Here is a 15846-nt window from a genome sequence, read left to right as displayed (position 1 = left end):
CAGCTGCCCTTTTGCTGAATCATCGGCCCTAGACTTTTCCGAGCATACGTGTTGCCATCGTATCATGCATGTCCTCATCAATGTGGTATATTTTCTCGATACGGTTACGTTTCGCTGCATTTGTGTCCCGGAAGTTCATACTCCAGACAGCAACAGTTATAGCATTACGTTAAGATCATGTAGTCCGAGTCAGCCCACGTACTTTACAACAACTATCACTTCTGATGTGTTTTACTTAGTGACCATGTGAACTATTACAATGTTGTAAGGGACCCATTTGAATAGATTATGTCTGCACTTGACTGAATAAGCGATACATATTGGTTTTAATGAAGACTTTAATTGGTACTGAGTGTTCTATACATTGATTGGGTCTATTTTTTCATCAACAACATTTTCAGAGTAACCCTATATGCATTACTTGCAGTCAATGACTACACCTTGATTTCCATCAACAAATACTCTTTCACTTTAGCTTTTGTACATAGAAAGAAGGATCTGTATTTATCACAGAATATATCATTTAGGTCGGCCAGGTCATCATCATATTCTGACGTGAGAACATCTCTGACAAATTCCCCCGACTCTGTCAGCTGTATCACCTTGCCCCTGTCTACAAGCAGGATGTCGACAGTTCTGGTGGTTGTGATAGCAGAAGAGCAGCAGAGTGTTCTGTCTCTGGTAGGGGCGTATCTCCACAAAACATCCCCGTCTGACGTCAGACATGTCACAGACTCAGCTTCCCAGTCAGACACGAGTATGTTGCCCTTGTTGTTGACACACATGTTCCAGGGGTAGGCAAACAGTGTCTCATCGTTGTGTTCAGTGACTGACCTCAGCACGTGTCCCGCCATATCCAGGATATCAACAATGCCGTAACCATCATAATCTAGACCACCTGCTGCTAGAGATGATGGACTCAGTACAGCAAGACTGTAGTACTGCCTGAGTGTTGTGATGGTTGAGAGCAGCACCAGGTCAGGGGTCACTTCTACTGTTACAATCTGACGGGATGCAGGGACAGCAACCATCACCTGGTTCTCCTTCAACGGTGTTACACCATAGGGAGAGTTATCCAGGGGAAGTCTACTGTGACCTGACTGGCTGTCTCTTGTATAAAAAGATTTCATACACATGTTCATACAGTCATTGACCAGAACTGTATGTATACCGTCTACAAACAGGACTGTGATGTTCTGTAGATCAGGCCCCAACTTATCATCATCCGCCATCCTCCCATCTATCGTGTCAATCAGCACTGGAGACGACAGACATGTGCCCTGATCCTGGTATGCGACCTCAATCTTCCCCAGCTGTAAGTCACCTAGGATGTGCTGGACATTGGCATGGTCAGGTGTAAACCTGATGTCATCTATTCTCCGTGTGTCTGCTGTGTCTGTGTCCCTGACATCCCCCAACTCTACAGCCCCCGACTCCCAGGCAAGATACGCATCATACAGGTCCATCTCACAGTCCGATACAAAGGCCTGGTCAATGAACTCACAATGTTGTCTGCACATCTGCATCTCAATCTGGTCAAGCCTCACACCGGAGCGGAGTTGGCCGGCGTACGTCTGTGTAATGTGATTCAGTTCATCCAAGAGTTGTGTTTCTTTCTGTTTAATCTTGTTTATAGCTGTTTGACAGATTGATTTAATATTTTGCACAGTTAACTCCGTGATTCTTGAACTATTTTGTAGATTCTCGTTTTTCATCTCTACCTTCTTCGACCTCATCTTCAGTCTCTTCCCCATGTCAAATCTCTTCTCCAGCAGTACTGTCTTCATCTCTGGCCTCATAGACTCAATGTTGACGACAGTTTTACAAGCTCTGTGGTGGATGATACAACATGTCTGACAAGCAGGCTTCTGACAGTCTTTACAGTGGAACTCTACATTGTTACTCTTGTGCTCTGTACACTTGAATCTCCGCCTGCTCTTTGACCTAGATGACAGGTCACACAGGTCATGGTTCTGTAAAATAGGGCTCACCCGGTGTGTCTTCACACATCTGTCACAGAGGGCCACTTCACACTCAGGACACCACAAGGCACCTGGAGTTGTCTCCCCTATTTGCTGACAGATCGTGCAGCAGGTGCTTGACGTCTCTGTGAACAGAAAAACGAACGTATTGTCACTAAAACAAACCAATATGGGAATGCTAAGCAAGTAAACAGTCTTTATTTTAAGTTCACTATACGATCCAACTTGATGAACTATTTGAAGTTTCAATTTCTCATGGATAAATACCATATCATAAACACAGGTGATTAAATCAACTTAAATATTACAACTGGTTGTACCTTACTGTTGTTCACTTGGCTAACCTTCCACCAAATAATTCATCAAACTGGATTGACATTATTTCTGTTTTAATACGTTTTAAGATCTTTTTGTCATAAATTTATCTTTTCTTGAACATGATTAACTGATCGATATGAATGTTACTTCTGGATGAACTTAACCTGGTACATCACCCTCGGCCACGAACGTGTCAATCAGCCCCTGTATAATAATTCTGGGTTTGATCTTCCCCGTAAACTCCTCCACTGGTCGGCTGGGGTGGGGGACCTTGGTATCTCGTCGACAGAAGTCACAGGAGATCGTCTTGGACTGTACAGCATCCGGTCTGGTTTGGATGTACTTGGTGACACATTTCCTGCAGAATGTGTGATCACACGTAAGTGTACAGGGGTCTGTGTACAGTTCCTGGCAGATCACACAGGTGAGGAATTCTCATTCTGGGATGTCGCCATCTGAAAAACCAGAATTGAAGGTCACATAAATCCTTTTTCAAATTTTCAAAATATATTTTCTTCTGGTGAAGTTCGTAGGTCTCTGTAATGGGGCAATTTGTAATTTGGTTGGCACATCTTGAAAATGTCTTGTTGAAAGCCACTTGGGACTAACCTTCCGCACCAAGCTGACATAACTGAAATACTGTTCAAAGTGGCACATATCCAAATTCATTCACGTGTTGAGTGCGTCATTAAATATGTTGAGACATCTGTTATTGACTGTCGAATGTGTAGTTTGTCTCAATGTAGTTTCTTCACCATCAACATCACATGTCAACTACATCATAGTGATCTGTAGTATGTCCAGGTTCGACCACTCAAACCATCAGCAGCTACCATCGTAATAGGGTTTATTCTTCATATAAAATCAACTGCATTATTTCATAAAAGCTGAAAAAAATCCGTTTACTGTTTGGCACATAACATATAATTCCTTGTTCCAAAAGTGATAGTGAATATGTCGAGTGTCCACCAGACAACCCCACAGCTGCTGGTATGACAAACATCCAGAGGTCAGGGTACGATCACACATTGTAAGAAACTGTTCAAATTGAGTCACACTTGTGACAAGCGTTGGATACTTGAGATATATATTCAGCCACAAGTGGGAAAGTAAATCAGACTTTAATATTCTGTTCAAATCAACTTGAAGATATAAATATGTGTTCCCAAATTGTATATATTGACCCTTCCATAGTGCTATAGGAATACATATATTGATATAACGCCAAACAAGGCTTTTCCGAAACATGGGTCTAGATCTCTATATTTGTTTATCCTTGTATTTCCCTCATTATAATTGAACTCATTATCGTAATGACTTACTGGCTCTGCTATAAGAACAAGCTTGTTGTTTCCGCACAATACAGGATTTACCTGCAGAGATGAACTAAAACTGAATATATGAATTATTTTGATAAGGTGAGGTCAGGCTTCATTGATGCCAAATTAAACTCTCGCGGGTGTGACATTTATCGACATTATTTGAAATACGCACGTGATTCCTATTAAAGTTTTAAAAACTACCAACGGTCAGTATAAATAAAAAAATTATGTTAACACCAAGCTTTCCTTTACAGTAAATAGACACATCGCCTCACCCTTTTCACAATACAAGGGAGGTAACTGAACGTTAGTTTTCGAGACTCAGCCATATATCTATCTTTATTGTGTCAGTTTTGCCAGAGACCATATAATCTATTATATGGTCTCTGAACTAACCAAATCCCGCCAAGACACACAGCTGTGCACGGAGTTAACTACAAAAGAAATGTTTGGGCCGAGACATTAAAACTGCCCTCCGTCTCACTGTGTTGCGAAACGACTGTATATCGTAAACGTTTCTTTACTTATAAGCAGCAGAATCTCTGTACTTGCACGCAACAGGCGTAATTCAAAGTAAACATTGTTATTATTACTTTCATCCAAATCACTATCGTGTCACTGGATTTTCTGGTTCACCGATCACTTGATTAACTGAATTGTTTACAGGCCATCGCCGCATGGCAGTAGAACCTCTGTGCGGAGTCAGGCAATATATATTTACTTTTTAATGCAAGTCGGCGGATAATCTAGACAGGTTATTCGTCTTGGTCTGTACAGCATGTGGTCTGGTTGGATGTACAGAAAGTTTTGTGGCAGGTCAATTTGCACGGGTATGTGTACGTCTCGATGCAGATGGAGCACGGCAGGAAGCTATCTTTCACTCTCTTCCCGAGCCGGGCGGTAGCCATTTGCAAGAATGACGTCATGTATGTTTTGACAACAGCAGCTAATATACAAAGATATTTGTTACACCCTAGTTGGGCGACAAGCTTCTGTCAATGAGGCACACTGTGTCACGTTTCAATACACACAAGATCACTTGTAAATGGAAACTGCGTCGCCTTGTAAACACAATATAGCCGTAAGCAAAGTTGTCCACTCACGTTTGTGAATTTCCATTATAAAGGTGGTATTGGTTCAATCATTGCAATGCATGGACCTATAGTCGTACCAAATTGAATTTTAATAGATCCAAGAACGTCTTAGCCAAAGAATCAGTTGTTCCGACAACACAATTACAACTGTTCTATGACCAATCAAACCACGTGTGCCTCCTCACCGACGTCCTGTAACAGAGAATGAGTACAAACACAGCAGGACTACATCGACTTGTGATAAAAGGTGTCATAAATACGTCATTTAATAGCACAACTTCGATTGCATAGAATACTGGCCTCGATAGTTTAACAAAATATGAATGAGCTTTATATATTTCATTTGAGTCAAAGTTCGGCTCAGTCGATCTTCAAGCCTGAAGTCACTCAGTATGTCTAAAGGAAATGACATATGGTCATGTATAGACCTATTGGTGTTCATGTGGAGTTTAGACAATCTGTTGAAGTATATAGGATACTTTCAGTTAACAAATGCAAACCAAACTTGATAAGAATTTCAAATAGACCGAGCCAAGTCTTTTAATATAGAACGCCTACACATGTCTCCTCATTGCCTTAGATGCACACACCTCAACAGAACGCCTACACATGTCTCCTCACTGCCTTAGATGCACACACGTCAACAGAACGCCTACACGTCTCCTCATTGCCTTAGATGCACACACGTCAACAGAACGCCTTCACGTCTCCTCATTGCTTTAGATGCACACACGTCAACAGAACGCCTACACATGTCTCCTCACTGCCTTAGATGCACACACGTCAACAGAACGCCTACACATATCTCCTCACTGTCTTAGATGCACGCCCTTATGTCCTTGACTATATACACAGCTTGAACAGCCTCCGTGATCTACTGGATAGAGCATTAATATTAAGCTGAGAGAGCAATTCCTTTCCGCGCCATACAAAACAAACGTTGAAAATGGTACAATTTGTAACCCTGCCTGATGCTTGACACTTACGGGATACATCAAGGACTTGCTGGCTCGGGGTTAATTTAATATGTCTTAATGGGGTGTTACCCATGTTAAACTGCATGACATTAAGGGGATAAATCAAGGACTGGCTGGCTCGGAGTGAATATAATGGGGTGGTATCCATGTTAAACTGAGGCATGGTATCTCAGTGGGCTAGCACTATAAACCCGGCATAAGTCCGGACTAGTTCAAGCAGCCACACACAAGGCAATGCTCGTGGCTGTATAGGTGAACAAATCTTGAACTAGAAGTTAACCCCATTTCACCTCACCGCCCCATACACACAATGGAACAAGATTGCTTATGAGTTCTATGTAGTAGGTGTTAAAGTATTTTTAGTGTAGATAAGGTATCATGTCTTTTCAGCTTGTTGATTCAACAGAGGGTTGTGTCATTTCCTGGTTTCTATCTATCATTAGTTGTGTCCTCATCAGTATTTGCTACTGATAACTTTCTACTGGATCAAAGGTCAATGGTCCAGTCTATTTTACTTCCAAGGGTGTTTTGTTCTATTGTTTGCTCGTCATTAGGGTTACCTGTTGTTAGCCAATTAGTATACCTTTCAATTCAAATCCCTTTCTCACCGTACCTGCCATTGCTAATCTTATGTTGCACAGACACCTGCTCTGGACAGCAATGGATTGAGCATCTAGTAATCAAGGTTAGTAATCATGATTAATCTATACCAATCTAAACATTGTGATTTCAATCATCAGTTTAAATCAAGTACATAAATAATAAAATAGGTTTTAAATAACTTGTAAACATAAACAAACGATAGATTGAGTGAATGAGGTGAGTGTGATGAGATTAGGGTCTGATTCACGCGTGTTGCTTATCTGTACATATATTTTATATTTCAATGCATTGGTTATTTGGTATTTTGTGTATTTTGGTATTTGATGCATATTTGCTATTATTTAGTAAATCTGGTGTATTTCTAGACTCTGTACATATCTCTCTAGATGTATGCATGTATTTATTGATAGTTGTATGAATGAATGACTGAAGTTGTATTTCAGTGATGCATGTATATGCCGTGATTATATATGTTTTTTACAATATTATAATTAATATTGTATCTGTATTTAGGGTCATGTGACTGTCGAATGAGATGACTGGCAGAAGGCATGTTACACTCTCGTGTCACACACAGGGTATGTTTTGCATATAGTTTATCTATATAATATGTTCATGTTGTGCATTCATTATGCATAATATGATTATGTGATGATTTAATGATTTCCTCAGTTATGCATTTAATAATGTGTAATTATATTGTCTTTGTATATGAAGGTACATCTGCACTGATTAGATATCGAGGCAGAAATGTATTTGTGTATCTGCTGTAACGATGTAATGAGTTATTAAGAAGCAGATCGATACTTTACATTTAATGTGTTATTGTACCTGTATTCTGAAACACGTGATATATTGTGATTTTAAATTGTTTCAGGAGTGTCTTCTTTATGTCTTGCTGAATAAACTGATATTCTCACAACCCCGTGGACTGTAATCTCTTGCGACTAAGGGTTACACATAAGGTCTACAACATCAATAATAATTTCAATGATAATGTTCATCTTTGGATTGCTAGATTATGTTGATAAAATCTTCCCGAATACCCTCTTCACTCATACATGACACCATATGACTTTCAGTCGAGAAGGACAATATTTTTGAAGCAGTATTCAGTGCTGTCACTAAACCAATTTCATGCTTGTGTGTATCACCATTCCTGTCACTGTTGTGCCATTACTGTTCGGTGTGGCAAAGGTGTATGAAAGGAAGCAGCAGTACCAGAGACAGTTATACAATAACAACCAGTGTCAGCCATTTCAAGATGTTTACTGAAGGCATTGAAGAATGATATATTATTAAATCAAGAGAACAGGAACGCCTGTTGGAATGACAAAGGCTAAAACGTTTACAAAATCTACCATTGATAAATGAGACACATACAAAATTAAACCAGGTAAATATTATATAATTATATGACGACAACAGGTAAACACAAATATATAGTGAAACCAGGTAAATATAACATTGTTCATGAAACGAGGTAAATTGTTTTTTTAAGAAAATGGAACCTCTGAATAACACTCAAAGGATATCAAATGGTTGGTACGAATATTTGTGTCCACTTTATTTATAAAACACATCGTATGTTACATTGTCATATATATGACGAAGTTAGGCAAATACTATATATGTGGTAACAGCCTGGTAAATACTACACAGGTAATGAATATAGGTAGGACACAGAAGATGAATACAGGTAAATACTACAAAGATGATGAATACAGGTAACTACTACTTAGATGATAAACACAGGTAAATAACACAGATAATGAAGCCAGGCAAGCAATTTGTGACTTGCGTGCATGGACATATAATGAAACCAATAATTATCAATGACGTGGTTATTATGTATAACGACATCGTGGCTTATTATGACGAAAGAAAACAAGTTGGTTGTTCAGAAACAATGAAAAAGAAGATGCATTTTGAAGACAAATTCTTGAACCATTTGAATAAAATAATTTGTTCCAGGCAAAACATTTTAAAGAAGTAATTTTATCACAAAAACACAATTGTTCTCTTTGTGTCCTGAAAAAAGCACTGTGAAAACATAAATTGTCCGGCTTCTTCTTTCCCATAAAAAAATGCGTGCCTTGGAGAAATAACATCATGTCTCTAACAAACATCCTCCAACACTGCAATACCATTATGGGGTGGGTCTGAATTGTAGAGTCTCTTTTATTTATGTTTCATAAACTACTATTTTACAGAGAGTAATTGTATATATTATTAGTAAGCTAAGCGTTGTGACATAGAACATGTATCTTGTGAGTTTTAATATTTTTCATTTAATACTCTGACACTAATCACTATTGTTATCGTCCACAATCCTGTTGAGGACTTGGTTTGTTGAGCGGAAACTTATCATACTACTTGCTACTGGATCTCGACAACACCTTGCCTTTGTTAGGTGTCTTGGTCTCGCTTGTAGCACGACCGAGTTGGTATCAACTACATTTGTACTCCTTCACTTCAGCATTACAACAGATGAAGAAGGATGTATGACAGAAAATACTCTTCAGGCCAGACACGTTACCGTCTGACGCGAGGAGGTCTCTAACAAACTCTCCCGTCTCTGTCAGTTGTATGACCTGGTTGGAATTACTGTCAACCAGAAGTATGTCTCCCGTCCTGGCAGTGGAAATTCCATGAGGAACACCAAGTGCTCTGTCTCCGGTAGGGACGTATCTCCACACAACATCCCCCTCTGATGTTAGACATGTCACAGACTTCTCCCCCCAGTCAGACACGAGTATGTTGCCCTTGTTGTTGACACATATGTAGTCGGGGTAGGTAAATAGTCGCTTATTGTTGTATGCATTAACTGACCTCAACACGATCCCCGACATATCCAGGATATCAACACAATAGCCTGTACTTGCTGCTAGAGATGAAGGACTCAGAACAGCGAGACTGTAGTACCCAGTACGTGTTGTGATGGTTGACAGCAGCACCAAGTCAGGGCTGACACCCACTGTTACAATCTCACATGATTCGGGGACAGCAACCAGTACCTGCTTCTCTTTCAGCTGTGTTACACCCCATGGAGATTGTTTCACTTGACCCGTACTGAAACGTGGCGTCTTTTTTCTGGTGTAGAACGATGTTCACATGACCCGTACTGAAACGTGGCGTCTTTTTTCTGGTGTAGAACGATGTTATGCAGTGAGTGTCCCCGTCGGTGACTACAACTGTCTGTACACCGTCTACAACCAGGACTGCGACGTCACGGATATTGAAGGACATTTTGCCACTGATTCGATAGTGTATGCACTCCAGTTTGCATATATGTGGTCATATGCACACAGTGCTTCAGTCAATCTCATTAAAATCAGATCTAAGTTCTCGCTGCCGCTAAACAAAGATCTGAGGACATCCTATAGTCAGAACGACCTTTCGTGAACTTTGACCGACCACTGAAACGACTAACAAGAAGTCGACATCAGTCAATTAGAAAGCAGCTTTCTCGAGCTTCGCGGCACTATTTTCAGACTACTTCCATTTCAGACTACGCTTGAAAAATATGTTGACACATTTCTCTATTGAAATTTAAAAACTGAACAGACGAACATTCCGGAATGTCTAATATATAGTTGTGATTGTATGGCAGTGCTTCCAACGAACTGTGCAACGCCTCCTCTGTTCAAATGTTTATCCCAAGGAAGCGAGATAGACGATCATTTTGACGGAATCAGTCGCACGGGTCATAACTGTCGTTCGGAATACCCAATGTTAACGTTTTCGAGGTTGCATGATTAGAAAACACATCACTTTCTTGATATGGTAAGCGACGCTTTGATTGGTCCGATGAAAGGTCGTTCTGACGTGACCCGTAATGCAGGCGTCACACTGTCCCGAAATTAACACGAGATGGCCATACGAATATTGGATTTTGAATTTCGCGCGAAGATGGCCCCGAACTTGGTCAACAACCAATCAACAGGCGAAGCAAGAACGATGCCTACAGAAGGTCACACGATGACACCCGAACCACACACGAAGGCAACACGAAGATGATCATTTTTATAGTAGTTTATACCCGCAGGACACACGAAGGCCACGCGATGGCTACACAACGTCGTACTGAGAGTACGATGCGTTCGAACTAGGTCACGAAGGCGTCACGTGACCTCCCGATGGTATAAAACCTTCGGCCGACCGTGGCAAATTCGCCCGTGTGCGAAATACGCTGCAGTCGGAAAGCGCACGTTAAATCTTCTATATCAGGCAGTCAGTGGGAAATTCAATTGCTGATTCAACTTTAACATGCCACCCAAGGCAGGTAGAGGCAAAGGGAAGAAGCGGGCTGTTAAATACAGAACTAAGAAGACGAAAGCAGAGGAAACTGATGATTTAGATGTCCAAGAAGTCACCACTGAGTCTCCAACCAGAGAGAGAAGGGGGAGGAAATCCAAGAAAGATGTCAGTCCTTATCCAAGTTAGGCCAGCCAGCACTTCTACTCAGGGCTACGTACCTTGTCCTCGCCAGGCTGCATTCGTCCAACTTCCTTCTCAGCCTCCTCAGCGGCAAATATCACACAGAAACTTGAGATTGTGTATTATAAAAATTGTCACTTTGTTCTTTTTGGGGGTCCGTTATCCTTACTTTACAAATCCTTTACTTATTTTAATTTCTATGTTAAAGTAGTATGGGACTTTACATTTTGGAAACTTGAGATTTTTAAACTATCTAAATGTTGGGCCTTTATTTTATTAATAAGTCAAAATTTCAAAAACAAAATTTATTACTCCATACACATTTTGCTTTAAACTACAATGCAATATGTGAAAATAATTTCTTCATCATCACAATGTTAGTGTCTCTGTATTCATTTTACTGTCACTGCTTTGTGGGAATAATTACATGATCATCTTGTCCTGCCATGGCACTGAACCAGCCTTTGAGGTAAAGTAGTGGCGCAGGTATCTTCTAATTTGCCTCTCCTCCTGGGTTCCAGTATTCCTTGCCCTCTCATGGTAAACAACCAGAAGTACTTTGTCATTTCTCCATGCTCCTGGGATGACATTCTGGTTCTGGTCCTCCAAGTCCATCAGGTTGTTGTGGGTGGCTGGATATCTCAGTCTGATGAGATTGTGAAGGATCACACAAGTTGTAATGATTTGTCTGCATGTCTCTGGCCTCTGGTTCATGGTCCTCAGCAAAACTTGGAACTTGTGTGCCAGAATGTCAAAGGCATTCTCCACTACACGCCTGGCTCTTGAGAGTCTGTTGTTAAATATTCTCTCAAGGTGCTCCATGTTTCTGATTGAAAACGGGTGCTACTATATAGCATGGGACAGGAACGTCATCACCAGGTAGAGACTTCTCTTCAGGGAGATTGAATATGTTGTTCGGACTCTTCAGGCCTTCTTTCAGTTCTGACCCCTTGTAGATACTGGCATCGTTGCTGGAACAATCAGAGCCGACATCAATCCATAGAAACTTGTAGTCTGCGTCGACCAGGGCCATGAGGACAATGGAGAAGAAGCCCTTGTAATTTCTGTACAGAGCCAGTATTCCAAGGACAGGTGACCGCCACATGCTTGCCATCCAGAGCACCACAGCAGTGTGGAAATTGCCATCTCTTCTTAAACTGCTCAGCAATGGCGATCCACTCTTCAGTTGTAGTAGGACACTGGATCACCTCAGCAGCAAACTCGGCTTTGATGGCATCGCAGACTTCATTAATGATGAGGGAGATGGTGTTTGGAGCAACTCTGAAGTTGTAGGACAGGCTTGGATAATTGTCACCACAGGCCAAGTGTCGTAGAGTGATGGACAGCTTGAGACCAGGAGGGAGAGACTTTCTGTACCATGTGTGCTTCTTCTCTATTCTGCACCTCATCGTAGAGGCCTCTGGGAAGTCTTGTGTAGTTGTAGAAGGCCTTCTCATCTTCTGTCTTCAGCTCATTTAGTAGAGAGCTATAGTGGCCATAGCGTTCTCTTCTTTTGTCAGACAGGCATTTCCTGACTCACATAGACCTCGGTTTCCTCCTTCGCCTCGGTTTGCCCTTGCCCTGGAAAATAAAAGGCAAAACAAGATAAGTACATTGTCGAATGCTAGAAAGGCAAATAGCAAGAGGTGAGGTGAAATGGGGTTTAACGTCGCGTACAAGATTATTGCACTTATATAGCGACGTGCATGTACGTGTGTGTGTTTGTGTGGTTGCTTGTACTAGTCTGGACTGATGCTGATTTATAGTGCTAGCTCACTGAGATACCATGCCACAGTTTAACATGAATACCCCACTCAGACACAGTATACTGACTCCACCCGACCAGTCCTTGTTTTAGCCCCTTAATGCCGAGCGCCAGACAGGGAAACAACAAGTACCATATTTTAACGTCTTTTGGTATGATGCGGTCGGGGATCGTACAAGAAATGACAAAGTGAAATGAGACAATGTTTACTTGTAAGAGGAGGTGCTGGGCCTGTAAGAGTTGCTTATCACGTTCTCTGAGGTGCATCAAAAGAAGAAATGCTGCTGCCTTTTTTTTCCTGGTTGTCACATCATCAAAGTATGCCATTCTGGAGGAACTGAATTGTGATTAATTGTGATTGAAGCTTTGGGAGTTATACACGCCTCTGCTCTGTAGAGTTGCTCAGGACTGACTGAGGAAGATGCTCTGAGGCTGGCCTTTTACATGTCCACGTTACCATGACACATGGGAAACGCTTGAGATACTCAAATTCGGCTGTCTTTGCCGACACCCTGGTCCCATCTCGATGTCATCGAACTATAATACGATGGCTACACGACGGCATTGCGAGGGCTTCACGTAGTCGTGTTGCCTTCCTAAGACAATCGGGCAGCTTCTTGTTTCCTTCGTATTGTCTTCTTGGGCGAAAAATGCCCGATGGCACCGATGATCACACGAAGTAAAGACGAAGATGACACGATTTGACAAGATGCCCTCACGATGGCCTTACGAAGGGCAAAATGGACACACGAATTCAAAACGAAAATGAACCTTCGCAAGGTCTTTCGGCAATTTTTTGGCATGCGAAAGATTTTGCCACCGCTCACGAAGTTGGTGCCGGAGCCAGAGACACTCCACCGGCGGTCATACGATGGCTTAAGATGCCCTCACGAATGGCCCGATGTTTTTACGATCAGAGCCGAATTTGAACATTTCCTTTATTGTGTGTCCATCTGGTGTCAATTTAGGGACAGTGTGACGCCTGCATAATGGGATGGGACTCATAATAGAGTATTATACATTTTTAGTTTCAAACATTATATATTTCATATTACTCAATAAAAACAACAATGGTTTAATTGAACTTGCCTTATAAAAGGGTACAGGTTTACTCGCATTTGCATGCGAAGATGGAAACAAATATATATACTCAAACTTGCGACTTCCATTCCAGACTAAGCTTTTTAAAGTATTTTGAATAAGTCAGACAGTCCGTAACATTTGTTTTGTGTTGAGCTTTAGAGGTTACATGATTAGAAAACATATTCCGCTAACAATGTAATATAACAATATGAATATTTCATTTTTATTCTTTTATTAAGTGTTTGTATCGTTATCTATCGTGTAGATTTTCGATCACGAACGTTGATATTACTTAATTTCGTTTATCCGACATAATCATATGCAACCAACCATGTCGGGTTAACGAGACTTGACTGTATTACAGTAAAATAATGTCATGTAGAATAAAGGCAATAAACATCACTGTACGCACATAGAGACATTCGTGTACATTGTCGTACCTGCCTTCAGGGCTGGCTACTGTTGAAAACGTCGCCGCGTCAAGCCTGTTTGTCTCAATGTTCTGCTCTCTAGCTGGTGGGCGTAAACATTGTTATCACAGGATAATCAGACATCCAAAGTCCAGGTCGAATGTCATAACGAAATTACAACACGTTACTTCCTTCTACAGCAGTAATGGATTATGTTCAATGTATAAAAAGCAATATCCCAGTTCAAAAACGTGTTGTCTTAAGCTATGTGAATACTGGTAAATCTACGTTTTTACTGACTGAGTCAATGCATGCGCATTGATAACAGCGATCGGCATTGCTCACCCATTATCGTGATCAGTCATTCGGTATGTGCAGGAAATATTTGGATGCGGATGATGGATGTTAAATGATGAAAAGTGATGACAGTAATACGCATTAATAATTGCGCCAATATATGTGCCCAAAAGGAGATCAGTATTAACGGTTCAGTATGTCGTCTACAGTCTAATGTGCCTTATAGAACTATCCGTAAAAGACAGAATCCATTCTTTTTCGATGATAAATGTCTCTCTTCAGCGACGCTAGAAATATGTGACCATTTGCTTGAGGTACAGTATATTTTTCGAATGACTGAAGACTGTTTAGTAACACGAAAGTCTGGTCAGCCAATCCAATTACCTATTCTCTGTTATAACATTGAATGTTAAAAATTGATAATTTTTTAATTTGAAGTTTACACGATATACAGCTTTTCCATTGGACGAGAAGTCGGTCACATGACCGCGTAATTGTCGTTGATAAGTGTATGAACTACGCAATTTGACGCTCATACGTTTTTCACGAGACTGTGTGCTCGAAATGACGTAAAGATTAACGGACTACTTCCAAAATCCTGGGAAAACGCGGGGAATTCAATGGCACGAATACATACATACAGAAGCGTTCTTTCTTTACATTCAGACCCTTTAATCTTGATCTCAGCATCTCAGTGTACATCAAGAAACGTCAGAGATTTTGACTGCATGATCGTTTAAGAATATCCTCGCTACGACCGAACCCATATTGAACAAAACGAAGAAATGCACAACCAAACTATCGAAGTATCGACTCGATCCGTGTCTAGGATGATAGTGAGTCTACCACAATCTATGAATTCACCTTACTGTCTAATTAACACATCTTTAATCACCTTTCAATGATCGACCAGCTGAACAATGAGGACTCAAACATGTAACCGCCACAGGTTCATCAGCAACTTCCGAAATCTCTCCCGTCACGTTTATCGTGTCGGCCATTTTGATGTCTTGTACTTGATGTTAATGTATTACGAGGCGCTGTCATTGTGATTGACTTACTGAGGTATTTCTTAACAGACATGTCTCATCTAATGAGGATATTATTTGAATACATTTGTTGTAAAGAAACTACAAAAGTTGTTCCTGTAGAGCATGTGGAGCATACATACGTTCATGTCACCTCTCATTTTGAGGAACCATTTTTTGCAGCAATACAGCTTGTTGTTGTATGGCTGTAAGTGTAAACATGAAGTCATACGTACTCAATATTGCGTATAGATCTAGATCCTTTTAGGTACAAAATAGTGACATGAAAAATTATAACAATTGACTTTCACTTTTCTGAGTTCATTGGAGTACGTTCATACAATGTTTGGCACTCACTTTATGAAGGTCCATACTCCAATGAACTCACACAAAGTGAAAGTCAATTCTTGTAATTATTTCATCACAATTTCGTACCTCAAAGGATGTAGGCCAAGATCTAAACACAATTTTATTTAGTTGGTGTGACTTCATGTTTACACTGACAGCCATACAACAACCAGCTATAT

The 15846-nt window shown here is 40.7% G+C and overlaps 2 protein-coding genes across 2 annotated transcripts; both read right to left on the bottom strand.

Annotated features, from left to right (window-relative positions):
* Positions 1–434: 434 nt before the first annotated feature.
* LOC139467447 (E3 ubiquitin-protein ligase TRIM71-like) lies at positions 435–4530 on the bottom strand. Its single transcript, XM_071249003.1, has 3 exons — positions 4457–4530; positions 2465–2697; positions 435–2107 (listed from the first exon to the last, which is right to left on the bottom strand). The coding sequence occupies exons 1-3, from the start codon at positions 4528–4530 to the stop codon at positions 435–437; spliced, it is 1980 nt and encodes a 659-aa protein (XP_071105104.1).
* Positions 4531–8746: 4216 nt separating this feature from the next.
* LOC139469798 (uncharacterized) lies at positions 8747–9573 on the bottom strand. Its single transcript, XM_071252094.1, has 2 exons — positions 9457–9573; positions 8747–9404 (listed from the first exon to the last, which is right to left on the bottom strand). Exons 1-2 carry the CDS (start codon positions 9543–9545, stop codon positions 8747–8749), a joined length of 747 nt encoding a protein of 248 aa, XP_071108195.1. The 5' UTR covers positions 9546–9573.
* Between the last annotated feature and the right edge of the window lie 6273 nt (positions 9574–15846).

The sequence above is a fragment of the Haliotis cracherodii genome, unplaced genomic scaffold, assembly GCF_022045235.1.
Source record: "Haliotis cracherodii isolate W230 unplaced genomic scaffold, xgHalCrac1.p SCAF_2, whole genome shotgun sequence".
NCBI lineage: Eukaryota > Metazoa > Mollusca > Gastropoda > Lepetellida > Haliotidae > Haliotis > Haliotis cracherodii.
This window is presented reverse-complemented; position numbering and strand designations above follow the sequence as displayed.

Bases quoted from the DNA above. Each gene is read 5' to 3' on its own strand.
- LOC139467447 (XM_071249003.1), bottom strand. From the start codon at position 4,530: ATGGCTACCGCCCGGCTCGGGAAGAGAGTGAAAGATAGCTTCCTGCCG. The intron at 2,698-4,456 runs ATACCCGTGCAA...GGAACTGTACAC, and splicing joins ATCTGCATCGAGACGTACAC to AGACCCCTGTACACTTACGT. The intron at 2,108-2,464 runs GTTAAGTTCATC...TTCTGTTCACAG, and splicing joins GGCCGAGGGTGATGTACCAG to AGACGTCAAGCACCTGCTGC.
- LOC139469798 (XM_071252094.1), bottom strand. From the start codon at position 9,545: ATGTCCTTCAATATCCGTGACGTCGCAGTCCTGGTTGTAGACGGTGTA. The intron at 9,405-9,456 runs ATCGTTCTACAC...GGTCATGTGAAC, and splicing joins GGGGACACTCACTGCATAAC to ATCGTTCTACACCAGAAAAA.